The sequence below is a fragment of the Pocillopora verrucosa genome, chromosome 1 (genome assembly GCF_036669915.1).
Source record: "Pocillopora verrucosa isolate sample1 chromosome 1, ASM3666991v2, whole genome shotgun sequence".
In the NCBI taxonomy this organism is placed as follows: Eukaryota; Metazoa; Cnidaria; class Anthozoa; order Scleractinia; family Pocilloporidae; genus Pocillopora; species Pocillopora verrucosa.
In genome coordinates, this window is record NC_089312.1 from 4,403,994 (window position 1) to 4,431,937 (window position 27,944).

The 27,944-nt window shown below is 38.0% G+C and overlaps 4 protein-coding genes, 1 long non-coding RNA gene and 1 pseudogene across 8 annotated transcripts in view; 2 read left to right on the forward strand and 4 right to left on the reverse strand.

Annotated features, from left to right (window-relative positions):
• Positions 1-1,960: 1,960 nt before the first annotated feature.
• Positions 1,961-5,442, reverse strand: LOC131800186 (uncharacterized; annotated as a pseudogene).
• Positions 4,389-12,930, forward strand: LOC136281733 (uncharacterized). The gene is made up of 3 exons (XR_010717940.1): positions 4,389-4,590; positions 6,797-6,966; positions 12,300-12,930. It is a non-coding gene; the product is annotated as an uncharacterized lncRNA (long non-coding RNA).
• Positions 7,971-12,402, reverse strand: LOC131800185 (uncharacterized). 2 transcript variants are annotated; one of them, XM_059117878.2, is made up of 2 exons: positions 11,836-12,402; positions 7,971-8,957 (listed from the first exon to the last, which is right to left on the reverse strand). In XM_059117878.2, the coding sequence occupies exons 1-2, from the start codon at positions 11,852-11,854 to the stop codon at positions 7,981-7,983; spliced, it is 996 nt and encodes a 331-aa protein (XP_058973861.2). In that variant the 5' UTR covers positions 11,855-12,402; the 3' UTR covers positions 7,971-7,980. The 2 variants fall into 2 exon arrangements, with proteins under 2 accessions (XP_058973861.2, XP_066024686.1); XM_066168589.1 differs by having other exon boundaries at positions 7,971-8,944; positions 11,836-12,401.
• Positions 12,931-13,247: 317 nt separating the features above from the next.
• LOC131800166 (RING finger protein 145) lies at positions 13,248-17,917 on the reverse strand. The gene is made up of 2 exons (XM_059117850.2): positions 17,779-17,917; positions 13,248-16,834 (listed from the first exon to the last, which is right to left on the reverse strand). Exons 1-2 carry the CDS (start codon positions 17,897-17,899, stop codon positions 15,267-15,269), a joined length of 1,689 nt encoding a protein of 562 aa, XP_058973833.1. The 5' UTR covers positions 17,900-17,917; the 3' UTR covers positions 13,248-15,266.
• Positions 17,918-18,090: 173 nt separating this feature from the next.
• On the forward strand, positions 18,091-27,267 carry LOC131800106 (poly(U)-binding-splicing factor PUF60-like). 3 transcript variants are annotated; one of them, XM_059117788.2, is made up of 13 exons: positions 18,135-18,171; positions 19,396-19,501; positions 20,216-20,279; positions 20,681-20,889; positions 21,449-21,540; positions 21,778-21,898; positions 22,032-22,124; positions 22,797-22,924; positions 23,170-23,462; positions 24,040-24,219; positions 24,487-24,827; positions 25,185-25,374; positions 25,713-27,267. In XM_059117788.2, exons 4-13 carry the CDS (start codon positions 20,779-20,781, stop codon positions 25,820-25,822), a joined length of 1,659 nt encoding a protein of 552 aa, XP_058973771.1. In that variant the 5' UTR covers positions 18,135-18,171; positions 19,396-19,501; positions 20,216-20,279; positions 20,681-20,778; the 3' UTR covers positions 25,823-27,267. The 3 variants fall into 3 exon arrangements, with proteins under 3 accessions (XP_058973769.1, XP_058973771.1, XP_058973772.1); XM_059117786.2 differs by lacking the exon at positions 20,216-20,279 and having other exon boundaries at positions 18,091-18,171; XM_059117789.2 differs by lacking the exon at positions 18,135-18,171 and having other exon boundaries at positions 19,408-19,501; positions 20,220-20,279.
• A 41-nt stretch (positions 27,268-27,308) lies between these two features.
• The window catches only part of LOC131800107 (glutaredoxin-3), an 8,193-nt gene continuing 7,557 nt past the window's right edge, over positions 27,309-27,944 (reverse strand). The window contains exon 13 of the mRNA XM_059117790.2: positions 27,309-27,610. Within this exon, the coding sequence (XP_058973773.2) occupies positions 27,566-27,610 (45 nt within the window). The 3' untranslated portion in view covers positions 27,309-27,565. The remainder of the gene's footprint in view (positions 27,611-27,944) is intronic.

The following is a 27,944-nucleotide window of genomic DNA, read 5'->3' on the forward strand; positions in this document are numbered from 1 at the left end:
TGGTTTGATGCTACTCTGGTTTACAGATTTAATGAATGTAACCGAAGAAGTTACAATTCATAGACTCAACGCTTCGACACTCCTGTCTAGTGCCTTCATCAGGGGTGATCTAAACGCTGCAACAAGAGGTCTTTTTATATGATCACCAGCTAATTAGCTGCCTTTTTTCTGACGAGGTGTAAATTGGCGTCAGGAAGCAAGCCGCCATCGTCACGATTTAAAGGAGCGTGGGCGGAGTTAATATACCAAGCCTCCAAACAGAGGCGCTAGTGGTAACAGACATTAGTGGTGATAATTTTAGAATTATCCTACCCAATTGTATGGTTAGTTAGGCATGTTTACTCACATGTGGCTCACAGATAAAGATATACAAAAACTAATAAAAATGTTTTCAGTATGTTTGACCTATTTACCAGGTTATCAATGCGCTAATAAGCCCAACAGTAACGTTTGGATTTTAGATGGTAAGGTCGTCTCTTAAAAAGTAAATTACGAGAGAGATTCCCCTTGCAGCGTTGAGTCCGTTGAGTGAAGTTCAATGTTTTTTTACTTACGTAATACGAAAAATTTGTCAACACTGAAACTTCAGATAATTCGTGAAATAACGAACGGGAATTTCAGGAATTGTTCACACGCTACGTCTATGGGAAATTCTGAAGTAAATGGATGTAAATGACCTTCCCGGTTTTGTTTCCTCAGTATGCAAAAAGCTCGATGGATTCCTCCACTCAAATACCTGGAAAAATTAAAACAGTTTCGCGGATTATGCAAAAATCGAATACTACAGGTACGTTTCATTATATTTCAAACTCTGTTTTCAAAAGGAATTCTCACCTCTGTTGGTCCGTGGAGGCAATGCCGAGTTTCATTGCTTACGATGGTAGACGGTTTGCCAAGAAATTGGATCGGTACATTACCACCACTGTGTTCAAAGTCGGGAGACGCTGCAAATGCATAATGCGCGAGTGTTTTCCAAGGGCTTTCCTACATATGAAATACTTTTAAATATTTCAACACTTTTACGCCCGGTGCATTGCGTAAGTTTTTACAAAATTGCCTACCCAGGTTTCCCCTGTAAGTACCCAAGTGCCATCTGGGACAGCATCTGATACTACCCATACAGTAACTGGGACAAGCCCTGCAGACACCCAAGTGCCATCTCTGGAAGCATCAGTCACTATACCTATACAATCTGGAGCCAACCTTGTTACTTTACCAACACAGTCTGAGGTTGTCTTTTCAGGCACTCTTATGCCCTCAGGGGTGGCCTCCCTTAATACCCACAGAGATAGCCAGATAACTCTGGCTATCTCTGCGCAGTCTGAGGTTGCCCCCCTTAATACCCTTGTACCATCTGAGCCTGTACCATCTGCCCCTGAGCCTAAAATAGAACTGGATACTGTCATCCAGGAGACTGAATAATACACTGTAAGACGGCAGACATTGAAAACAATCCGGTTGAAATACTAAGACATGCAGAATCGTCTAGTGCTTGGAAGGGCTCTTGATGTTGTTGATCCAACACAGTGTTCTAAAGGGCACACAAGCTATATACTTGTTGATAGGAATAATATTCTAGAGACATCCTTTGAGGAAATTGAAGTTATTAGTAACAAATTCCTCACGCTGGAAGTGCAACTTTATAACGAGGTATGCTATGTACTACACCTCATTGAAGAAACGTTGACCATGTGAAAAGCATAAGCCATAAAGGATATGACTCAAGGTTTGTGCTTTTCAAAGGAAAACCATTCAGGTGTTTTTCATAACTAAAATCTAATCATCTCCTCATTCCACAGAAAAATCGGATCAATATCAGTATCTGGGCAACTGCCCACCTACCCCTACCCTAACTCAACAACAGTCAATTGACAACAAGTTAAGGTTAATGTTGGGTTAGGGGAGGGGTAGGTGGGCAGTTGCCCAGATACTGATATTGATCAAGATAATATTTCCTTGAGTTAATAAAATTAATAAAATGTTCATGTTCTTTACTTTTCTGTGTTAAATGAAATAAACGGCCAAACAACTGCAAGACTGTGCTGAAAAGTGTTATCGCCCAGATGAAAGATTTTGGCTAATGTTCATCAATCTCTAGGGGGAAGACTAAAATAAACAAAAAGGCAGGAAAACAAGAACACAGACACAGACAACAAACAAACAACTTATAAAAACAGTCACAAAACTGACATTAACCCTTTACACCATCATCAGTATGCATCTTCTCCATACTGTTCTCAGTACATTTTCTAAGGTTGTGACAGTGAGAATTTGTCTACCAGTGACAATCAAGAGGTTTTTCAGTTAGTGCATGGTCATCTCCTTTATTCTGATGACCTTAATGTTTGATTCAGGGGTGATATTGTAATGAAAGCACACAGCCATCAAGTCATTAAAAAAAAGAAAAGAAAAGAAAAGAAAAAAAAGAAAACCAAATAAAAGCCATTAAAACAGTCAAAGAGAGTAAAGAAAAGATATATTGCAAACCATAAAGTAGAACCCAGAAGTAAAACAAGAGTGGTGCCCAAGGCACTGGAGTGAAAGACAAAGTCATTATGATTGTTTTTAGTTTTAGAGACCAGTCAGTATTCATCATCTGAGGAGAAGGGGGAGAAGGGGGGAGGTGGGGAGAGAATTTAGAGCAGATCACATGGTTTTCAGGGACATTTGCTACACTTATGTTAAAGTTTAAACTAATACAGTTACAGTCCTTGCACTGTTATGTTGACTAATTTCAACTGTCCTTATGAATAAAATACTGTTTAAAGCCATAAAGTAGGTGAAAAATTTATTGTTCATGAATCACTATGTTCCTCTTCACTCTCCTCATATGATCCTTCCTCTGTCACTAGACTATGTACGGATCAGATTCTTGTCGTGTATTTCTTCAAAGGAATGTTTCATCTTCTCTGCCAAACTTCATGGCATGCAAAAGATAAGAGGCTGTAAAGCGGTCATCTGACTTGGGGATGTGCTCCTCTCCTTCCATGCATTTATTTACACTCTGCTGAAATAGCTCAGTAACTGGACTCAACATTTCAACTTGAAGAGGTTCACTCCAATATCTGCAGGTTGCATCCAGCTCCAATAATTTGCCATCTGGTAGGGTGACTGTAAGCTCCAATTCACTTCAAGAAGGGGAACTTGCCCCATCCCCATGCATGCCACCTACAGCTGTCACGACTTTACCTCCTGAAAACCTGAATGAAGCTTCACCTTGTACAAACTTGTCTGCAATTGAACCAGGGTTGTAATCACTAGACACAAGCTCTGTTCGCAAAAGTAAGTCCTGCACAAGTGGTTTGGGGAGTAGCTTCTGCTTAAGGTCTGATGCAATCTCATAAAAGACATTGGTATCCCTTTGAAGCTTTTCAAAGAATTCTGTCTCTGATCTCTGGATCAAGACAGCCATAATTTGGGCAATCAGACTGGAGAGGTTTGAATCAGGATCATTCCATCCAGAAACCAAGTTTTTCAAGCTGGTATCAGCTTGAAGGTTCTGATGAAACAGATCCATAGCTGGCTGAACATCCTCAGGGGTGGGTGTTACATTCCTAGATGGGTCTTCAAAACTAAGCTTGTGTTCTGTTGCCAAGGTTCTCTGGTGTGGAAAGAAGTAACACAACCAGACAAAAAAATTGTTTGTCATCGGGGGAACTGTCTCACCAAGCTCCTTCTGCAGGAGTTCCACGACTGGTTTCATTGGTTTAACTACTGCTTGAACTTCTTTTTCTTTCCAAAACTCATAATCGCTAGGGCAATAGCGGATGTAACTCTCACAAAATGGTACTCTGCCTTTGAAAATGGTAATTTAATCATAGAGTAAAAATAGCATTAGAAACAGTCTACTTACATAGAATTGTGCATAATACCGACAGATGTAAAAGGGCAGCTTGCCCATAACTGTTACAAAATTGATAAACATAAAATACCTCTGCACTTTATCACAGACAATCAGTAGAGGGTCCTAAATAACTTTTCCTTAAATTCAAAATTAACCTGATTTTCATATAAATTGTCATTTTTCCTTGAAAAGAGGTGGTCACCTTAGTCATCCACACCCATGTTTGCCACAAAAACCTTGTTTTAGGTTCAAATTTTTTACAATTATTTTAACTCACCATTGAAACCCAAGCAGGCATATTGCAAAAACAAAGGATACTTACTGGATAACTCAATAAATTTATCAGCCAATCCTTGACTCACTCACTCACTTCCACACCCAACTATTTCCATCTTCCCTTTTGTCATTTATTCATTCAGTCAGTCTGTCAATCACTCAGTCAGTCACTGTATCAATCAGTCAGACAGTCAATTACTATCTCAGACAGACACTCAGTCCCAAAGGCCTTTGCGCACTGGGCTGACCCCTTTTTCTTTTGCTCCAGCAAAAATCTTGAGAAGATTTATCCCATTCAAATTTACAAGTTGTTAATTTTAATAATCATTTGTTAATCACCACATGCCAATCCCATGGATATACAACTTTAGCAGTACTTGGACCTGGGAATTTAACACGAATGTAAACTTGGGAGCCATAATAGTGTACTCTGAGTATCCTGAGTACTGACTGTCATGCAGCATTCAAAGGTACAAAATTAATCTTCCATCCTCACCCTTTGATTGCCGGATAAAAATTAAATATTCTGGCAGCCTTCTGCCTAGAAGACTCGCACTCTGTCAGATTTCATGCCAGACAAAAATTTTTCTTATCCCCAGGCAAGTAAATGGTGTCTGTTTTGTTGAAGAAATGGGTGTCATCTTCTTTTATTGACGGTTTTTCATTATTACTAATCTTAAATAAGCTTAAATGCATCAAAAACAACCTGCGAACTCACCTTTTGACTTTACATCCAAATCTCCACAAGTTACTTGGATGGTCAACTCGCCGTCGTTATCACCGCTGTGATCGTAAAAGATGGTGGTATCGATCCTTAAGTCCTTGTCACAGCCTGGCAAATGCAACGTGACACGCTTAGATATTCGGTAAAACAAGTCTCTCCCAGTTCGCCTTCTTCTGTGCTACTCTCCTGGTTTCTGATCCATGTCAACAATTTAGCTGCCACGGGTCCGTTTCTCTTCCAAGCATTTACTACTTTTGCATAAGTAAGGAATTCCTTAGCTGCTGTAAGGCGCGCAGCATTGGAGAAAATATCTTCCAAATCGCTAAACTTGTTGTAGCCGTAGTCGCTCTCATCATCGGTGATTTCCACAAGGTAGCATTTTATGTAATATTCAGCTTTTACTCGCAGCAACTTTGGATGGAGAATGCTCCGAGTGTTGTTAATCACCTGTTGAACCCTCTTACAGGAGACAGCAACGCTGTGAAACGAAACCGGATCGTCCAAAAAGGAAATAATTCTGCAAAGGCAGTCATCATTGATAGTCAGGAAGGAGGCCATATTGGTTACAATTTAAATTGAACAAATTAGGTCCGCATCAGGTACATACAAAAGTATAACACGCTTAACTACTTTCTCGATTTTTTTCTCTTCCTTATCCCTGTGAATATGGTATATCGCTAAAGAGCTTTCATCTGAATTATTCCTGTTCTTAATTTTTGCATTCAATAGGGTATACAACTTGATGATGAAAACCCAGCCCTTTAATTGAATCCACATGAGAAATATTTGTAATTATTTTTACAATGCTTATAGTCATTTGTGAATTTTGTTACTCTGAAGGACTCTCTTACAAAATGAAAGGAAAAAATGAGATTTGAATGAAAAGCCAAAAAGAAATGCTCCCAAAATTATCACCCTGTCAATGTATTAGAAATATTCTTAAAAAGTATTCCTTTATTTGAACCTCACCTCTCTGCAAACACAACTCAACCAAAATAGGTAAAAAAAGAACAATCATAAGAGTGAAGGTAGGTATGTTTCTAAAGAAACTATGATGCTGCATTGGTGGGAAAGTATAACAGGGTAGTTTAGTATGATCAACTGTGCAATATTAATTGGCCACAGTAAAGAGTGTCAAAGCTTACTTTGACAGAGCAGTAGCCCTTCATCAGAGCATACAACAAAGGGCTAACATTCAGAAGTAAGCTACGACACTCTTTATGGTGTCAGAGCAAGGGTTCTGATGCTTGAAATGTCAACTTTGAAACTCTTGACATTGACCATTATTTATGTCATCAACCTAGAAGAGAACACTAAGTCATGCAAGAGGACAACTATATCCCATATTTGAGTTTTGTTAACCTAAAAAGATAATAATTCCTTAAGTTAATTAATAAAACTAATAAAATGTTTGTATTCTTTACTTCTGTGTGTTAAATGAACTAAAGTGCCAAACAACTGTAAGACTGCACTGAAAAATGTTATCACCCAAATGAAAGATTTGGCTAATGTATATCACTCCTTAGGGGGAAGACTAAAATAAACAAAAAAGCAAACAAAAAAGAAAACAAACAACACATAAAAACAAGGTAACAAAACTGACATTAACCCTTTACACCCTAACATCCGTATGCATCTTCTCCATACTGTTCTCAGTACATTTCCCAAGGTTCTGGCAAGGAGAATTTGTCTACCAGTAACAATTAAGAGCTTGTTTAGTTGGTGGTCATCTCCTCTTTTGTGATGACATTAATGTTTGATTCAAGGGTGATATTGAAATAATCAAATCATTAAAAAAAAAATAAGAGAAATAAACAAATAAAAGCAATTAAAACAGTCGAACAGAGTGAAGAAAAAATATATTGCAAACCCGATCTTAGACCCCAGAAGTAAAACAAGAGAGGTACCCAAGGTGCTGAAGTGAAAGACAAAGTCACTATGATTGTTTTTAGTTTCAGAGACCAGTCAGAATTTATTGCCTGGAGGAAGCAGGGGAGGAGAATTTGGAGCACATAACATGGTTTTCGGGGAGAATGAAGGGAGGATCAGTGGTCACAATCAGAGTCAATGGACCAATGAGAGGGAACCATGAGAATATTACAGAGTCTAATAGAGGGTTCAGGTAAATTTTATCATGACACACAACCAAAATTCTCCGAACCCCCCCTCCCGTCCATCATTCATCAATTAAGAGCTTCTTTGTTTTCACAGAAATATTGAAAATGTAAAAATTTGTCTAATTAATATTGAACGACTTTTGAGTTAGGTTATTCAAGCTAAAATAGACCATAAATTCTACTCTGATAAATATAATAATCAAAGTAGTCTACAGCTAAATGGAACTAAGTATTTTCTGCTTTAATTCCTGGAAATTTTTATTTGAAATAAAAATTATATAACGCATACATTACTTTACCATTACTTTTTAAAATCTGTTTTAACTGCCTTTGAAAGGCATAACTACAATTTACACATCACAAAAGATTGTTACAGGGCTGGCTTACAGACTGTTGGAGTTATAGTCCTTCTACTTACTAAATAATTTACAAATACGTTCAACTTGATTAATTTCTTGACTGTCCTTTTGAAAGAAAAAAAGAATATTTTCTTTTAATGAGGAATTGTTGTTGTAAATATAAGGTTTTTAGAAATCTTCAGATTGCTTAGTCAAGCTGACATGCATACCATAGCATTTTATAGAACAATTATCAAGTCATGCAGTTATTAAAGTAATACTACTAAAATAGTTTTTTTGTAAGCTTCTGGAAGGTTCCAGAACACTTTGTGAATATACACATAAAGACTAACTTAATATGTAGTAGTTGTTGTTGTTGTTGTTGGAGTGACGAATGTTTTGAAAGCTAAACCAAGAGAGAGTTACTGCGAGAGATTGCTCATTTCAAGGAACTTTGAAGACAGCAGTGAGATTATGTCAGTGGTGAGCCTGGGTAGAGACTGCGGTGGGCTTAATTAAGTTTATTAACAATAAGTATTGTGCTGCTTTTAGGAGTTGCTCCTTGTTAAGAACATTACTGGCTGTTTAATAAAGTAGTTGAATTTGTAGGATTGTAGTGTTTTTCTGTCAGTTAGATTATAAACCTCAACACTTTCTAAAGCTATAACATAAGTGAAAAGTTTATTGTTCATCACTCTGTTCTTCTTCACTCTCCTCCGATGATTCTTCCTCACTACATCCTGTACTGATCAGATTCTTAAAATCCTTCTTTCCAAGGAATGCTTCATCTTCTCTACCAAATTTTAGGACATTCAACAAATAAAAAGCAGTAAAGCGATCATCTAACATGGGGATGTGCTTCTCTTCCTTCATACATTTACAAATACCTTGTTGAAACAGCTCAGTAACTGGACTCAACTTCTCAATTTCAATAGATGGTGCGTGACGTCTGTAGCTTGCCAACTTGAATTCCTTGCCATCTGGTAAAGTGACTTTAAGCTCTAGTAAGTCATCCCAAGATGATTCTCCTCTCCCATCCCCATGAAAACCACCCCAAACTTTCACCACTTTACCTTCTGAAAACCTGAATGATGCTATGCTTTCTACAAACTTGTTTGCAATTGAACCAGGGCTGTAATTACTGAATTCAAGTTTTGTTCGCAAAATCAAGTCCAGCAAGAGCCTTTTAGGCAGCAACTTTAAGTCATAATCTGAGGTAATCCGATAAAAGCTTTCAGCAACCCCTTCAAGCTTTTCAAGGAATTTTGTCTCTGATCTCTGAATTAAGACAACCACAGTTTTGGCAATCAGACTGGAGATGTCTGACTCAGTATCATTCCATCCAGACACTAGACTTTTCAACTTGGTTTCAGCTTGAAAGTTCTGATGAAACAGATCTATAGCTGGCTGAGCATGGCCCGGGGTGGGTTTTTCATTCCTGGATGGGTCTGTAAACCTGAGTTTGTGTTCTACTACCAAGTTCTTTCTGTGTGGAAAGAAATAACACAGCCAGATAAAGAAAATGTCTGTTATTGGAGGAACTGTATCACCAAGCTCTTCCTGTAGGAGTTTCACCACTGGTTTCATTGGTTCAACTGCTTCATGGACTTCTTCTTCTTTCCAATACTGGTAATCATCTGGGCAACTGTGGGTGAAATCTGTACAAAATGGTATTTTGGCTTTGAAAATATTATTTTAACCCTATAGTCAACATAGCATTCAAGACATGCCTGCTGATGTAGAAAAGTGCACAACACTATCTGAACACTTGCTCACAACAAATTCCAATTCACTTTGATACATACATTCAGTAGAAGCTAACTTTACCAGGCATTTTAGAGCCTGCTTTGTTTTTTTGTTTATAACCTGTAATTTTTCTTTGAAAAAGAGGGATTGAATACACCTAGGACCTTAGTCAACCACACCGGTATCCAGTCAAGTTGCCGACAGTTTAACTTGCCAACGCCAACTCGCCAACATATAAAATCAAGTAGAGACATTCGCGAGTTGGTCTTCAATCCAGTACAACTTATTAGAAGTTAAAGATATAGAAAAGTAAAAGATCTTTAGTAAAAAACATTTTCATTTTTTTCCTTCCAACAAAGTTTATATGGATCTCATGGTGAATAAAGCAAGGTAAACATCGCCAATGACTGTAAAAGCTTCAGACACAAATGAGTTATTGTGCAACAACAACACCATAAAGACTCATCATGTCAATCGGTCAGATTTTTTTAAGAAAACTTGGCTTTCTAGACAAGATCTTTGGTAAAAAACAATTCTTTTTATTTCCAACAAAGTTTATGAGGATCTCAAGGCGAATAAAGCAAGGTAAACATCACCAATGACCAAAAAAGCTTTGGACGTGAACTAGTTATTGTGTGACAACAACACCATAAAGACTTATCATGTCAATCAGTCAGATTTTTTTAAAAATACTTAGCTTTCTAGATAAGATCTTTAATTAATAGAAAAAATTCTTTTTATTTCCAACAAAGTTTATAGGGATGATGAACATCACCAATGACCAAAAAAGCTTTAGACGTGAATGAGTTATTGTTTCACAACCAGCATCATTCTAGATTCATGCTTTGGTAGCTCACTTATGGAGGTGTTTACATTTGGTCCATCTTAATACCAGGCTATGCTGGTGAATGGCCATAAAAATACGATAAGTATCTAACCAGAAGCTGACCAGAACCCAAAGAAGGGCTGATAGGCAAAGTTAGTTGTTTGGATTTTGGGAGAAACATGAGTCATTGCTGATGTTTACCTTGCTTTATTCACCATGAGATCCATATAAACTTTGTTAGAAGAAAAAAAAAAAAGTTTTTTTTTAACTAAAGATCTTTTACTTTTCTTTATCTTTAACTTCTAATAAGTTGTACTGGATTGAAGACCAACTCACCGACGTCTCTACTTGATTTTATACATTGGCGAGTTGGTGTTGGTAAGTTGAACCGTCGGCAACTTGACTGTAATTCACCACACCCATGTGTGCCAAACCTTTTTTTTTTTGGTGCAAATATTTTCATGACTATTAGGCTGGCATGACTTAGCACACCATTTAAGCCCAACCAGGCATGGCATAAAAAAGAGAGGTTATTGGATCAGTTAATGAATCAATAACTGACTTATTCATTTAATCAGTCACTTCCATAGCCCCTTCCTCTCATCATCTCTTTCATAATCAGTCAGACTGGTCAGACTCTCTCAGTCAGCCAGTCTGTCAGTCAATAAAGCTGATCAGACTCTCTCAGTCAGTCAGAAAGATAGTCAGTTAGTCAGTCAATAAAGCTGGTCAGACTGTCAGTCAGTCAGTCAGTCAGTCAGTTGATGAAGCTGGTGAGACTCTCTCTGTCAGTCAATCTGTCAGTCAATAAAGTTGATCAGACTCTCAGTCAGTCAGTCAGTCTATAAAGCTGGTCAGACTCTCAGTCAGTCAGTCAATAAAGCTGGTCAGACACTCCGTCAATAAAGCTGGTCAGACACTCAGTCAGTCAGTCAATAAAGCTGGTCAGACTCTCAGTATGTCAGTCAGTCAGTCAATAAAGCTGGTCAGACTCTCTCAACCAGTCAGTCAGTCAATAAAGCTGCTCAGACTCTCAGTAAGTCAGTCAGTCAGTCAATAAAGCTGGTCAGACTCTCTCAACCAGTCAGTCAGTCAATAAAGCTGCTCAGACTCTCAGTCAGTCAGTCAATAATGCTGGTTAGCCTCTCAGTCAGTCAGTCAGTCGATAAAGCTGGTCAGACTCTCAGTCAGTCAGTCAATAAAGCTGGTTAGCCTCTCAGTCAGTCAGTCAGTCAGTCAGTCAATAAAGCTGGTCAGACTCTCAGACAGTCAGTCAGTCAATAAAGCTGGTTAGCCTCTCAGTCAGTCAGTCAGTCAATAAAGCTGGTCAGACTCTCAGACAGTCAGACAGTCAATAAAGCTGGTCAGACTCTCAGACAGTCAGACAGTCAATAAAGCTGGTCAGACTCTCAGTGAGTGAGTCAGTCAATAAAGCTGCTCAGACTCTCAGACAGTCAGACAGTCAATAAAGCTGGTCAGACTCTCAGTCAGTCAATAAGTCACTTAATCAGTCGGTCACTCTCTCAATCTCTCAGTCAGTAACTCGCTTAATCAGTCTGTCTGTCAGTTAGTCAGTCACTCACTTGGAAAGTCAGTTGGTCACTCTGTCAATCTGTCAGTAATCAATCACTCAGTCAGTCACTCTCTCAATCAGGCAGCAGTCTGCCAGTCAGTCACTCTCTTGTATTTACTCTAATGAAGAGCTACATATATAATGCTTTAAACTTCAGCTTTACAAACTCTTTACATTGGCCAATTTACATTTATTTATCAATTCAGTTGTTGAAAACATGACTCTCCCAACCAATCTGTCAATCAATCAGTCAGTCAATCAGTCACTCTCTTAATTAGTCAGTCATTCACTCAGTCAACAGTCAAGTCAGTCAACTGAACGAGTTGATTGACAGTTATCAGCAATGCAGTCAACTAAACTTGAATGCATCAATAACAACCCGCCGACTTACCTTCCCACTTTACATCCATATCTCCACAAGTTATGTGGATGCTCAACTCATTGTCGTAATTATTGTAGTAGTCATAAAAGTAGGTGGTATCGATCTTTAAGTCCTTGTCACAGCCTGGCAAATGCAAGGTGACACTTTGATATTCGGTAACACAAGTCGCTCTTGGTTCACCATTTTCAGTACGACTCTCCTGATTTCTGATCCACGTGTACAGTTTAGCGACTACAGGTCCGTTTTTCTCTCAAACATTCACCAATTTCGCAAAAGTCAGGGTTTTCTTAGCTTCTGTAAGACGCACAGCATTGGAGAGAAGATCTTCCAACTTGCTAAACTTGCGGTAGTCGCTCTCGTCATCGGTGATTTCCACAAGGTAGCATTTTATGTAATATTCAGCTTTTGCTAGTAGTACCTTTGGATGGAGAATGCTCCGAGTGTTGTTAACCACCTGGTTAAATCTCCTGCAGGTAAGAGCGAGGCTGAGAAAGGAGGGCGGATCATCCAAAAAGGAAATAATTCTGCAAAGGCAGTCTTCATTGAGAGTCAAGATGGAGACCATATTGGAAAAACTGCAACAGGACAGGCCCGCATCACGTACATACAATTGGTCACGGGCGGAAGTGTTTGACCTCCACTGCTTTCTGGAACGTACTTCGTTATCCCTTAGAATATGCCTTTAGTTAGGAATGTAGCTTGATCACATTAATATAGCTCATAAAAGTGCTTTTGTGGAGACACAGCACTTGAATGCCTATGGGAAGTATTTATCAGCCAGTTATTGTACAACGTTCATAATTTCATTTGCGAATATTGTCATTTTGAAAGAAACTTATACCAAAAAAAAAAAAAAAAACGAAAACAGCCAAAGAGGAAGATCCATAAGTTTGAAACCCACCTCACTGCAAATGAAACTAAACTCACAATGAGTCACAGGCTTAAAGTTATGAGTCACCTAAACACACTGGCACACTTCATGAAGGACTTACAAACAAATAAGCAAATAAAAACATGAGTGAAACCAACATTTAGCAACACAGGGTTGTTGTTTGAAGTCGGTAGGTGGTGGAAACTGCTCATCTGTCAGACTATTTTTCACCAGCTACTTTGGGAACTGGGATCAAAGACATAAAATAACTATTTTCAAATTTACTCTTGCATCAATGGCTGGCTTTAGTATGTGTCAGAATGCTGGGAATCACGTCTCAGTGGGTTCCAAATTTTTGTGGGAGAGTATGCCTCCAGACCCCCTACAAGGGTGTGTTGCTTTGCAACATACCTCGCCTACTCAGTTCCTCCCACACATGAAGATAAAATCTGACAGTGAAACATCAATACATAAAACAGTAATACCCAAGATATAAAATCCCTTGAATATTAGGACACAACATTGAGAACATACAATCTGCATTAAAAAATAAACTTGCTTTATTGTTTCTAACATTTTAAACTAAATTTCATAATCCTATTAATGCTAACAAAATAGATCATGTTACTTAAAGAATACTTACAACATGTATCTATTCCTCTTTAATTAAATTTGTCTTCCCTTGGAATATACACACTGAATTTTACTTAGCATTGCCAGCTTACAATTATTTTCTCAGACTATAAAGGCATCTCATTGGAATACATACGACAAACTGTACATAAACATGTACAATTCTATTACCATAAGTCCTTGCCTAATATTTTGAATATCTTTGTATTTGGAGCTTGAAGAAACACTGCACTAGTTAGTTTTTCATGTTACACCAAATAGTACAGTGTAGCATTATTTTATCGTATGATAAGCTGAAATATGCAAGCATTTTGATCGGTTATTACTTATGAGCTGTTGGAGGACAAACACAAAGATAACATCACCATTAACAACATTTAGCTTATCTGCTATACAAAACAAAGAGATTCTATGTTGGTGCAGATCTGTACGGTAATCACAGGTTATGTCAAAATGTGGTGGAGTATTAGTGATGCAACCTGCTGCGACCTTGTGTGCCACTTTAAAATTCTTACCACATTTTGTCACAAACTCTGATCTATTACTGAACAGAAGTACAGCAACATGGAATTTGTTAAGCCTAATTCACTCTTGCTATCTTGACACAAATTCCCCTATATTTCTTCTATGCAGTCTTATGATTGTACCTCTGAGAATTTGGTGTTGAATCAAATAACATGCCCCTTCTGATAATTTTCTATCTTCTCATCATGTTTCTGGTTGATGTTGCATTGATATTGTTAGGAGAAATCACTCATTAGTCACTTGCAGGACTGAAAGAGTTATAAATAGATATTTACATACATTATCTGTGATTGTTTAGGCAATTATGGGGTAATTTTTCGGAACTATTCAAACAAAGGACATTTTAAACTTTAATATACCTTGGCTGTAAAAACCCTGAGTTTGAAAGGAGTTACAAGCTCAGCCAGCCAAAGTATGTAGGAACATTTCTATTTTAAAACAAATTGGTTATATAAATAATCATCACTGTTTAACAACCATCTTTGATTTGGCTCTATGTTCAGTACACTCACTGGGCCTGTTATTTTCATGAGGTCTAACCCAAACCACAGTTTTACACAATCAGTGGGCCTCTGGCTTTCACTTTAACCCTTTGACTCCCAGGATCTGATTCTTAATTCTCTTCACTAGCTGTTACACAGTTCCTTGCAGGATAGTTACAAGAATTTGGTGTTTGATCAAGTTAAAAACTTCTACTTGATAAGTTTGAGTATTCTCATTACCTGTTGGCTGGATAGTGTATAGATATTATAGGGAGAAGTTGAATGTTAATCACTTCTGGGAGTTAAAGGGTTAAGAGGGTTGACTTAATGAAACAAATGTCCTTCCACTGTTAGGTCTTGGCCCTCTTAACACTGTTCACTAATTAAAAACAAATGTTCAGATAAAAGGTTCAGCTGAATAAAGCATTGTTTAGGACACAGTTTTGTTAAACTAAGACAGTCACTCAGCTTTGTTTAAATAATCACACCACTCAATCAATACCTGATAGTCTCCTCATTTCTAGCCACCAAAGATCACATTTGAGCTCACCAATTACGCAAAGAAAAAAACAATTATTCCCTAGTTATGCCGTGGTACAGATTTAAAACAGCATCAAATAACTTTTGTCCCTTTCTCTGTAATCAAGTAGTAACTCATTAATTTTGCACATTTCTTGAATGTTAGTCATAAATCACCCTGTTACAATAGCTTGAAGGTTGCAAAATACTGACAGCAAACCACACCAGCCAGTTTCTGCAACTTAAGTCCCTCTGTGCATATTGAAACTACATCTAGAACAAGTCGCAGTGACAAATTACCTGATATGCCAGGCCTTCAGTTGCAGTGACTACTGGGTATAGCATGTGACAAAGGCTTGATGTAAAATATGCCTTGTCTTAAAAGAGTTGCAGAGAGAAAGTTTCTATGTTTATAGTGATAGCAGAGCTGTATGGCACATGGGGCATTTGTCTTGGACATTTAACCATTTTCGAAGGCATAAACTGTGAAAATAATGTCTACAAGGAGTTACTTTTGCAGCTTTCAACTCCTCCAAACAGATTGAACAAACATCTTCAAGTTCATCAATTTCTTTCTCTGTTGCTGATGGCAATGAGTTCAGTTTTTGATTCACCTGATGACGCTGTTTTAAACTTAGCCAACCTTCCTTAGCAGGAGTCCAGATATTAAAGTAGAGATGCAGCACTGCCATAACAATTTGAAACAGTGTCCACTCTAAACTGAAGTCACAAACTCTGTAGAAAAGAACGGCTGAGATGACCACAAATTCAAAAACTTTACAGGAGCCATTGATGAAGTACACATAGTCATCCAGTTCTTCCCATATTTGAGTTTGACGTGACTCGTACACATACAAGAAGTACAATACAAGTGCAGCAATTATCTGTGCAATGGTAATGACATTTGGAGTAATGAAAGGAATTTTCTCTTTTAAAAAGTACAAATTTACTGCCAGATAAATAGACGCTCCCAGGAGTGAAATGCAAAATGACAAAACACGTAAATGTTTGCGGTAGATGATGCTTGGTTGTGATGCAAGCCCCAAGAGAACAGGTTCAGTTATTTCAAACATTGATCTTGCTAAAGCTGAAATAATTAGATAAAAAATCAATTCCAAAAGCACAAGCTTTCTACTTATCTTTGAACTTGAAAGTCCAGTGTAAAGACCAAGAAAGAAAAATCCGAAACCTTCTCTAAGACCATCAGGAGAGCTGTAAGGGTCACCAGGGGGGGCAATGTTATCCTCATGATGGTATCGTTTGATGATATTCAGTATATATCCAGATAGCTTGTAAATTATGAAACAACATGATGTCATTGAGAGAACTGAGTTGCAAGTTAAGGCCATTGTTAAATTAAACAGCTGCAAAACTGTCACTGATTCACTGGAGAACAGCAAAAAACTCAAACTGTTGTATAAAAATAATATCCCCCATAGAGTCATCATACAGAATGGAACTTTCACTCTGCGCCAGTGAAACACAACAGTGACAGTCAACCCATACATCCTGTACATCCACTGGATAATTTGTGCTGATGTAATAAAATGCGTGACAATATCATGAATGCACTGATAGGTGCCTGTTATAGCCAAATAAAACGCAAAACCAAAGCAAATGCAGAGCCATAAGGGTGGATCATCTTTCTGATTTGAAGCTGACATATGCCGTAACATAACAGGGAACGCTGCCATTGAAAACATAACTGGTTTCAAAGAGTTATACACCCGTGAGTACATTCCAAGTGATATTAAATAGACCATCCAAGCTCCAGTTATCATTAATAGCAGAAATATCGCACCATCTTCCGTAATCAACTTTGAGAGACCTTGTTCCTCTAAGGCATTGTACAGATTTAAGCTGTTGTATGCATTCAGGTACAGCATAAATGTCACCACAGTGATGAAAAGAGAGTGGCTGTAGAAATTAATAAGTTCATCTCGGCCAAGAAGGGATAGTACCAAACATAAAACGATTCCTAAAACAAAAAATGCAATAGAACCGGGTCATTAATATAAGTTATGGTTAAAGACAGACCTCCTGATACAGAGTGTTGTGTACTCTTGTTAACCCCCTCCCAAGATCTCATGAATAATTCTTCTTACTGTCTAGCATACAATTCTTATCATGTAAGTGCTGAGAATTTGGTATGGGATCAACTACTAATTCCCATGTTGATGTTTTTGTTTATTCTCATCACTTGCCTGTTTGATATCGTATTGATATTGTAAGGAGAAATTCTATCTTGGTCATTCATGGGAGTTAAAGGGTTAATTTTTTTCAATAGTTTGTTTCCATATAAATACCATTAAGAAATAATAGTAGTTATAATCATAATAATTAAAACAGTCATCACAACAGTAAGTATTAAATATATAGGACAAAATGATTATGCATTCCCTTTCAGATATGTTAAGACATTGAAAAATAACGAAAACTAGGGCGAAAACATCATAACCCAGAGAGAGTGAAAGGAGCATAATTATTTACTTGTATTGCTTCTCTGGTCCACCGAATGGCATTTAGAATAAGTGCGATGAGCTTAGATTTACTACATTATTTTAATTTCGCAATAAAGGAAAAAATGTAATTAAAAAAAAGGTCTTTGGCCAAAGGTTCATTCTCAGAACAGCAGGAACTTCTGAAACTGCTTGCTCATGTAAACACACAGTCAAAGAGACAGGGCTGATTGATATACCAACTCCTGTTAATGGGTTCAAGCTTATAATAAAATTCTACAACATGGATAACGGACTGAAAGTCTAGGACGCCTGATCAGCGTATCTTTAAGCTCAAATTACTAAATTCGACAAAAAACGTAACAAAAAACGTAACAGAAAAACTGGATATATAATCACCTATACCATGGCTTTAAAGCCTTTAAAAAACACGTTAATGTGATCAAAATGAGATCAAACTCACCCGATAGCTGCATTAATCTTGCATAAGGCGTCCAGTCACTGTAATGTGTGATATCCACGCAAAGGAACCACTCTAAAAGGACCAGAAACGGCACACGAAATATAACTTCGCCCAACGCCATACTTTTCCCGGAAACACTCTCTGTCTGGCAGCAAAAGTACAAAGAATCTGATTGGGTGAAAAATATCTAACCAATGAGTGATATTCACATTTCAAACTATTTTAAGATATTAAAAATGCAATGATTGGTAGAAGGGTTAACCAATTAAAACAAAGGAAAGAAATAGCGTTGGCAGATAACCCCCGGCATGCTTCATCTTGCTACTTTACACATGTTGAGTTATGGCGGCTGCCGTGGCTGAGGTGCCGACGCAAGAAAGCGTGAACGGAAAGGTACAATAAGTGGACTTATATTGTTTAGGTTATCTTCTGTTTGATCCTTGATTTCTTTCTTGCAGCTTTCTTTTGTGTTTTAGGGTTCGTTTCCGCCTGAAACGTACAAAAAGTGGCAATTTGAACATGCATTTGTTAACTCCGTTGAAACAAGAATAAATTTAATCCTCGTGTTGTTTAAAATTGTGAGCGAAATTATTGATGGTTCAGTATGGATATTTTTTTGTCGCTATGTGTAGCATATGTCTCTTTGTTTATTTTAATGTTTATTTTGAAAGCTTAGCTCATTTCGTAAAAAATATGTATTCGGCGATAAACTGTATAGATAAACTTTCAAGACTGCGGCAGCTTTAATTTCCTTGCTTGATCCCATGGATGCGTTCATCAACTAATCAGTTGACCTTCAGCGAAATAACCGTTCAAAATTATACTAATGGCTTTCGTTATTTTAGTTTACCTCGTACACTGCTGTTTGGGCAGTAATGTAAAATGCTTACTTTCGATTGCAAGATATTTAGCTCAAGCAGGAACTTCATGAGTGTGTTTGTCCGACGATGTGTAGTCTAAGAGTCTAGTTGTCCACAGGGCAGCTAATGGTAATTACTTATACCTGATCACTTTGAGTATTCTCAGTAGCTGTTTGCTGGGTGATGTGTGCAGTCATAGGGAGAAGTTTCATGTTGATCACACCTGAGAGTTAGAGGGTTCGTCAAAACCATAGCAAAATTTTAAAACATGGTTGGTTATCTTCAGCCCCATTTGCACTTTAATAGGACATGGTATGCTTGTAATTGGACAGGGTAATAGGACAGTTGACACATCATGTGTGTGTTGGTGGACAATAAGCGTCATGTGTACCCTGTTGTTGCACATTTTACCAAGTTAACTATTTGTTTTTTTAAGGAAAATGTATAGTGGTTGTCTAGATTCTCTCAAATTTTTTCATAGTGTTTATTAATTGGTGACAGGACTTCGCATTGTCCAATTTGGTTGGTAATCATACTCATGATTAACATATCGGACTCCCGCTTGGCAGTTGTTTGAGTTTGTTGTTCACTGGTATGATTACAGACTGAATTAAACTCCACTCAGTCCTGTTACCATTATTAACAAAACATACTGCCCTATCCACCAGATAAAGATTTTTCCAATGGATAGCATTGTCCATCCTTTGAACAACTGGGACCAATAACTAAACATTTTGGCTCTTTGTTCACATTGTAGGTTGATCAGTTGGCTGCTCAAGCACCTGAAGAGAAGACAAATGGCGAAGGTGATGGTAGCCAACGGAGAAGACGGAAAAGAGGCTTTGATGTTGGGCCAGGGGGAGGTTTGTTGGTCTTTGAAATAGATCTTCAATAATGCTCATGAAAGAGTGCAAAGCTTTGGCTCCTACATGTACTTGAACACTCTGCAATATTATATATCATCTCTTTATTTTTATTTCGGAAGCTTTGAGCAGAACATGCACATGCAGTTGAAGAACAAAAAAAAACAGACCAACCCAACTTTCTTGGGTTCATCTAGTGTAGCTGATTCAAGACATTCAAAATCCCTCTCTTTAAACTACACATAGTGTTTAAAAATTTGGGCCTCAAAGTTTTCAAACAGCAAGAGAAACCTAAATTTTCTTGTTTTTATGTTTTCAAGACTTTCAGCTGTTGCCTCTTCAGCAACAGCTGTAAGCACAAACGGAATCCTTTGATCAAAACAATAGCATATTGCACACATCTGGCAATTTAATAGCCTCTGTTTATTATGCTACCACTACAAGAAAACTTGAATATAAATGAAAAGCTTCCTGAACCAGTAGTAATGTCCTAAAATCCTGTTTGAGTTAAAAACATCAGTACAAGCTGGAGCAAGAGTACTCTTCATATACCACATGTAGTAACTTGCTGTAAATCTTCATTCCTTTTCTTTTTTTTTTTTTTTTTTTTTACGGTGGTTGTATTAATACAGTGTAGATGGATGATAACATTTCTTTTTGCTTTCTCTCTTTTTTTCTCTTTCTCTGTTTTTTGTCTTTTGCATCCAAATCAAGTTAGCCAGTGCCGGTTTGGCTTGAAGCCAGGATAATCATCATGACACTGACTCGATCTTTGGTGGTAAAACAAGTGTATAATGGTTTAGAAATATTTATACCTGTAATGAAGAGTTATTCTATCAGTACTCTGTCACTTTTGCCAAAGAGACTGACTGACATTATCAAATGCAAATCTGTTGGAAAGGGATAATTTTATCCTATAGAATACGTGGAAACTTTTTTTTTTGATCATTTGTTTTCACACATTGACCGACATGCTAACAAATGCTGAAAAGATTTAGACCTAAAACTTTCTCTTTTGGCTGACATCGCATCAATATTCAACAAATTTGATTCTTAACTCATCATGCCAGAAATTTTGCTTTTAAAAGGTGTGCTTGTTGATGGAACTCCGAGTAAACATGAAGGTGGTTATAGGTTTATCATTGATATATTCATGACTGCTATATAATTATCCCATAGAATCACCTGTGGCTGGTGCAGCAAATGGAGATGTAGAAGATCAACCTATTGATGATGGATCGAATGGAGAACTTGTTATTGGGCCAGGAGCAGGTGGTATGCAGCCACGCCCCTCAGAAGTAAAAAGGGCACTGCCTCCTCTGACCTATCAACAGGAAGAGATGCTCAAGAAGGCAAAGAGATTTGCAATGGAACAGTCTGTCCAACAGGTCGGATTTTCAAACATGAAATCTTTTAGTGTGGTGGTGTTGGTTGAACTGCATGGAAAATTTAGGCTAAGAGTTTTCTGTTCCATAGTTATTGCCTTTTTTCATCATCCATTGTTGTGGTCAATGCTACTCTAACTTAAGAACTGTCAGGCAGACAAATTGCTTTGCGGTCATGATAATTTATTTATAGTAATGAGGTAGATAAATGTTCTTTCCCTCCATCCCTTTGGGCCACTGAATATTAAAATTTTTATCAGGGTTCCAAACACAATTTGAAGTTTTGAAAGAGTAGTGAAATTTGTGAGCTAGTATTGTCAGCTTGGAAAACAGCATACTTAACTGCCAGCCTTGATCTGTGAAACAAAAACTGAATGTATGCAAATTGCCATGGCCTGAGCCCTTAGCAGCTGCCTTTTTCTCATGCTACAGTAGGTGTCTTCACTCATCACAGTTGTGTCTGGAAAGTGTTAAGATTAACTTGGAATCTTTTCCATAGATATGTATAAAAACCCTTTATATAATAGCCTGTATCTGTGATCTTACCCTTTTTTTCTCTCAGGTGTTAGCAAAACAGCAAGCTCTCCAACAGCAACAGATGTCTGCCCTACAGACAGCTGCTCAAAGACAGAGAGCATTAGCTCTAATGTGCAGGTAGACTGAGAAGTCAACAATGTAATTACAGCCCTAGCAGTGTCTTTCATGTTCTTCACTGATGAATGCCAAATGGTCTATGGTCTTTCTCCGAATGTGCATGATTGTAGTTTGCATTGTTAAACTGCCTCATCTTGTAACAGAACTTTGGCAAATTTTTTTCTAACACTCCCTAATATTTTTATTACATGAACATTGAGAATTAAAATAATATCTTTGATATTCTTTTGTTTTCAGGGTGTATGTTGGGAGCATCAATTTTGAACTCCGTGAAGAACATGTTCGGCAAGCTTTTATCCCTTTTGGTCCAATTAAAAAGATAGATTTGTCATGGGATCCTTTGACCATGAAACATAAGGTATGTTCAATTAACAAGCTGGGACTGCTCTATAGTAAATTATCCTTTTATTATACTGTTCTTCTGGTACATGCTGTACTTGTAAATGAAAACCCTGTGTTCTTCAAGTTACATGGATATATATTCTATTTAGGGCTTTGCATTTGTGGAGTATGACTTACCAGAGGCAGCCCAGCTTGCTTTGGAACAGATGAATGGTGTTCTGCTTGGAGGGAGAAACATAAAGGTCAGTATTTACACCTTATGCCCTTTTGCAGACAGTGATTTTCCATACTACAGCACCAACCGTCGCCTGGTTAGCTCAGTTGGTAGAGCGCCAGTCTGCTGTGCGGGAGGTCGAGGGTTCGAGCCCCAGACCGGACCAACACTCAGGGTCTTAAAATAACTGAGGAGAATGTGCTGCCTTTGTAATTGTACCAGCAAATGGTTAGACATTCAAGTCTTCTCGGATAAGGACTATAAACCGTAGGCCCCGTCTCCTGCATCTTCAGTGTTACATGGTCAGCAGGGGACGTTAAAAAACCCACACACTTGTCGAAAAGAGTAGGGGGCGTAGTTCCCGGTGTGGTGGTCTATCTATTGTTTCATTTTATATTTCATGCATGGGCTGGGTGGGTGAGTGAGATCAAATATGGACTGATAGCGGCAGCCAGAGGCGCCTTTACAAGCTGACATTCGATCTCACTCAATTAGAATTGTAAGCCGCCTTGAGACAGTATGTGATATGTGCGGTATATAAATACACATTCATTCATTCATTCATTCATACTTCTGTGGGTCTTTTTGATTGAAAATAGTTTGTTGCTCAATAATTTCCGAGGTAGAAAAGTAGAGGTTTGCGTCAAGAGTCTTTTGCATAATTTGCAAGTAATGTTAACGTTTTTTGTCTCTTCATCAGGTGGGTCGTCCAAGCAATGTACCACAAGCAGCACCACTGATTGAGCAGTTTGAGCAGGAAGCTAAGAAGTATGCTAGAATCTATGTGGCCTCTGTTCATGCAGATTTGGCTGAGGATGACATAAAGAGGTGATTGCATTCAAAGTATTAGATTGTGGCATACTCTTTACTGTAGTTCAATTTTGAAGGTGACACAAGCTTGTTTGATTCTTCTGTTAAATTGACCTTCTCATACAGTTCAGTTTTTTTTAATATTTTCCATGAGTGATTGTAGCCATTTTTTTGGAAAAGTAATTTTGCTTGTGTAGGTGTTGGCTCGTTTTCTGTTTTTCTTGGGCATAAATTTATTGTTTGCCTGTTTCTTTGCATATTAGTGTATTTGAAGCATTTGGTAAAGTGCGCAGCTGTGCTCTTGCTCCAGACACCATGCCAGGAAAGCACAAGGGCTACGGCTTCTTAGAATATGAAAACCAACAGTCAGCCACAGATGCCATAGCCTCCATGAACTTGTTTGATCTTGGAGGACAGTACTTGAGAGTAGGTCGAGCCATCACACCTCCAGCATCGGCACAGACTAGTAATGGTACATTGCCACCTGCAGCTGCATTAGCTGCTGCTGCGGTGTCAGCAAAGATACAAGCACAGGAGCAGGGGCTGACAAGCACATGTAAGGATGAATAAGTTTGTGCAAGTTAGATTTAAACTTGGCTTCTGCAAGTGGTAACATTTTTGAGACCAGATGTAAACCAAAGAGAGTTTTATGAATTCATGGATGAAACCAGATTTAGGGCAGCAGGATTTTCAGGTGTTGATAATCCAGCAGAATTTTCTCCTATTATAGTCTTGAAACAAAATTGAAAACAAACAACAATTGAGTTTGGTGGACAAACTATATGACAAAGTCAAATTCCTTACAAGCATGTGGGACCCTTTTGGAATTTTTATAAAAGACACCCAAAGTCTAAGATAAGGTTTCTATGTTACCGATATAATGGGAAAGGTTTACTGGACAGTCATCTGTAAAGAGGTGTAAAATACTTTGTTATGTAAGAGACTAGCACAAAAATCCCAAACAAGATTGCTTAGAAATATCAGGAATTGGGAAAAAACTGTGTAACTGTAAAATTTTCAGATCTAAAATGTTCAGTTCCAAGATCCAATTTCCTCATATATGAACAAACAAACAAACAAAAAATTAGGCTCATTTTTTTATTTATTTCATATATTTTGTTCTTTGTTCCTAGTCCCAGCCATTACAATTGCTGGGAGTACAGTGATCACTTCCATAGTGGGTACAGCAGGCCTGGTTGCTCTGCCAACCATGGCAGCTGGAACCCTTGCCCCTGGAACTCTTGCACCAGGAGTGATGTCAACAAGTATTGCAGCACAGCCAATTATGACAGCATCTACAGCGCTGCTAGCAGGTAATGTCTTTCCCTTTCCCTCACCCCTTCCCCCATTTACCTAATCCATTCCTTTTAAGCTACATGTACTGTTTTGCCAATATACAAAAAAAGTGCTCTAGTAGAAAAAGTAACCCACTCTGCAGGTTACTGTAGTTGCATTTTAAAGATATCGTGATTTAAGATGCTAGAATTGAGTGACCAATGCATGCATGTGTGCTATTCCTAGTCAAGTTAGTCACTCATTTGATTTGATTATAAATCAGTAGTTTACTGTTTTATTCTTAGGTCCCCCAACAGCAGTTGTAACACCAGTGCCTGCAACACCTGTGGTAACCACCACAGGCCTACCAGTCCAGTCAGCAGCTGTTCAACAGCTACAAATTCAACAGCAACAACTTCTTGAACAGCAACAACAACTTGTACAGCAACAGCAGTTACAACAACAGCAGCTGCAGCAGCAATCGGCCCAGGTTATTGCAGCACAACAGGCTGAGGTGCGTGCCAAGATTGAAGAGGAGACGCAGAGAAAAGTGGCAGAGAGTAGCATAAGTCACGAGGAGAACATGTCAATATCTGGTAGTAATGCCAGGTATATGGTCATGCAGAAACTGTCTCGCAAAAGTGAGGTGAGTGCTATATGAGGAAATGATCCTAGATGTGAGTGCCAAACAGCTTTCTATGCAGATTTTCTAGGGAACAAATATTTAAATAATGTTGCCTATTATAGGCATTCAGTCAGTGGCAACAAGAAAAATGCTGGCATATGACAGAAGGTGATTGCAATTGTCAGGTCACCAGTTTGTACAGACTCTTAATTCTTATTTTTTCCTTTGCCTTAACCTTCTATTGATTTTATGCACCTCTCTTTTTGCCCATTTCCTTTCACTGAGAGCCTAGCACAGGCTGATTGCTTGTGCAAGTTATGTGAAGTAAGCGAGTAAATTTGGTTTTTTTTTTTTAAATGAGCCATCTCCTTATTTCAGTCTAAAGTTCTGGTGCTGCGAAACATGGTAGGAGTGGAAGATTTGGATGAAGAACTGGAGCACGAGGTGACAGACGAGTGCAGCAAGTTTGGAGTGGTCAGTAGGGTGGTGATTTATAACGAGAGACAAGGAGAGGAGGAGGATGCTGAAGTCATAGTTAAGATATTTGTGGAGTTCACTCAACCTTCAGGTGACTAGAAATACTGTTATCCTTAATTATTACTTGTACTGCCTTTGTGGTGATATGGATTAAAGGTGTTGCAAATAGTGTGATTATCATTGTATTAACAGTTTCTACAATCATACATATGTTTAATGGCAAACCAACAATAGTCTTCGCTGTCCCAAATAACATCTTGAGTGCCTGTTTTCTCTCCGATTGTTCAAATCAGTACATCTAGTGCAAAGTAAAATGTTGGCCATTCAGAACTGTACCAGTCTTTGGTATGCATGTTTGCAAAGCTGTGACCATGCTTTTAATCAAAATTCAAGTGAAAGCTGAATCAATACTTACCTTTTTCTTCATAGAAACCGAAAAAGCTGCTAATGCTCTTAATGGAAGATGGTTTGGTGGCAGGGTTATCAAAGCTGAAGGATATGATGAACTGAAATTTGGTGCAGGAGACTTATCAGGATAGACATTGCCTTTGTTCCCTGTGTATTATTTTACACTCACAGAAGAAAGAGATACACTCTAGTTAGCTTTTTCCTGACTCAGTTCACTTAACCATGGAACTGCTACCTACTTAGAGTATTTTGACTGAGTTTTTGGTAGTAGCAGCACTAGCTATACTGGTGAACCAAAGAGAAAGACCACAGAATTCTGGCCAGCACTGATCAGCGTTTTCCCTCTCACATGGCATGCTATGTTTCTTCTGACAGGAGCCCATCAGCAGCAGCCTCTATCTGCACTGATTCCTCGAGTCAACCCTTTCCTGAGTAGATTTATTTTTAGAACAACTTTTTGCTGTAGAAAGTATCACCCTTTGGTCGAGTCAACCATGAACCACAAAAACTGGTTTTCCTCACAAATACATGTTTGGTGGAGTTTGATGTAAAAAATTTGGATGGTGAAAGCTCTGTTTTGATTAACCCTTTACACCCTATCATCAGTATGCATATTCTCTAAACTGTTCTCTATATATTTCCTGAGATACTGACAGGGAGAACTTTTTAAACAATCAAGAGCTTCTTTAGTTGGTGATCATTTCCTCTATTCTCCTAACCTAGATGTGTGATTTGGGGATGATATTGTAAGGAACAATTAGGTGCTAATTACTCTTAGGGGTTAATGGATTAAGACTTCCTTGGGGAGATAAAGGCTCCTTTCCATGGCCTCCTGCCCCTGTACATAATCTCTGTTACTTTTAATGCTTTAATGGGTCACCTGTGGTATTTTGATAGCACCTCAAACATTTGCCTCTGAAGAGGATTGAAACTGAAGTAAAGGTTCCCCTTTCTATTTTCTAAAACTAAACGTTCCACAGTGTCTTCAAAGTTGCTTTGTTAGTAAGGAATTAAGACTCTAGGTTTGAGAGATTAGGAGAAGTGTCACATTGTTGTAAGGTGGTAAGTTGCCAAAGAAACTCTGGTGCTGCATGGGGGTACTACAAGATAATTGGGTTTTATCAACTGAGTAGGTAAATGTAAATTAACCTCTGTAGAGAGTTCCTAAGGCGGACGCGTTGAGTGTTAGCCCTTCATCATTTGCCTTGACAAAGGGTGAAAAATGTCAGCCTTAGAGAAGGTGTGCTAATTTACATCATCAACTTACTTGATAAAACCAAATTATGTTGCAACTATTAAAAGCTCAAGCTCCACTCAGACAGTCTTAATGTTGTTGTTTTCCTAAATAGGAATTTGCAAGCTAGGTGCTTGCAAATTCAAACCGGTTGTTTTGTGGTTAACAAAAAAATTAAAGGCAAAAGGTTTGCTCCCCTCGAGGGAAAAAACTGTTAAAGTGTAGTTATTTTTAACCAAACCTTAAGCAGTTCATAGGCAACTTGTAAATACTTATGAAAAATACGTTTACCTGTACAATGTTAATAAAAAAAACAATAAAAAAAACAAACAAAGGTATAAACTGTATCTTTACTTTATTTGTGCAACACAGAAAATCATTAATTGTGATCTGTAACATGTTTTTCTTGGAGATAAGTTACATTTTCGTCTGCCAGTCTAAAACAACAGTAGCTTTGTTTCAATGTCAAGAAAAAGGCATTTAAATTTTTTCACAGATTTTTGTCATTGCACTGTTGTAACTTATCAATTTCTTGATATTGAGCATCTAACAGGTCGACTTTGAAAAATAATGTCACTGACAGTCTTTCATCCTTAAAACTATGATGGTACTTCTGGATTTTTTCTTAATTTTTCTGAAATTAACCAGTCAAGGTGCTTTCCAACTCCCCATCCTTGTCAAGCTCCTGTAGGAACAAATGATTTGAAGTTCATTTACAAACTATCCGGAGAATTTTCAGGGAGAGTATGGACTACAAGACTTTCTGCAGCTGTTTATTTTTTTTAAAGTGTCTTGCTGCATAAGAGACCAAAATTAATAACAACTGTGAAGGAACACAGGAGATGCACATTATTGATGGGACTGTAGGAGAGTGCTGGACTGAAGACGAAAGGGTTCCAGAGTTACAAATGCAGTCTAAAATTACTCGGAAGTTTCAATTGAAGCTAGAATCTAACATGAAAAGTTGCTTTCAGCCCTTAGCCCTCACCCCTTTTGCAGTGAACTACAAGGGTGGGGTA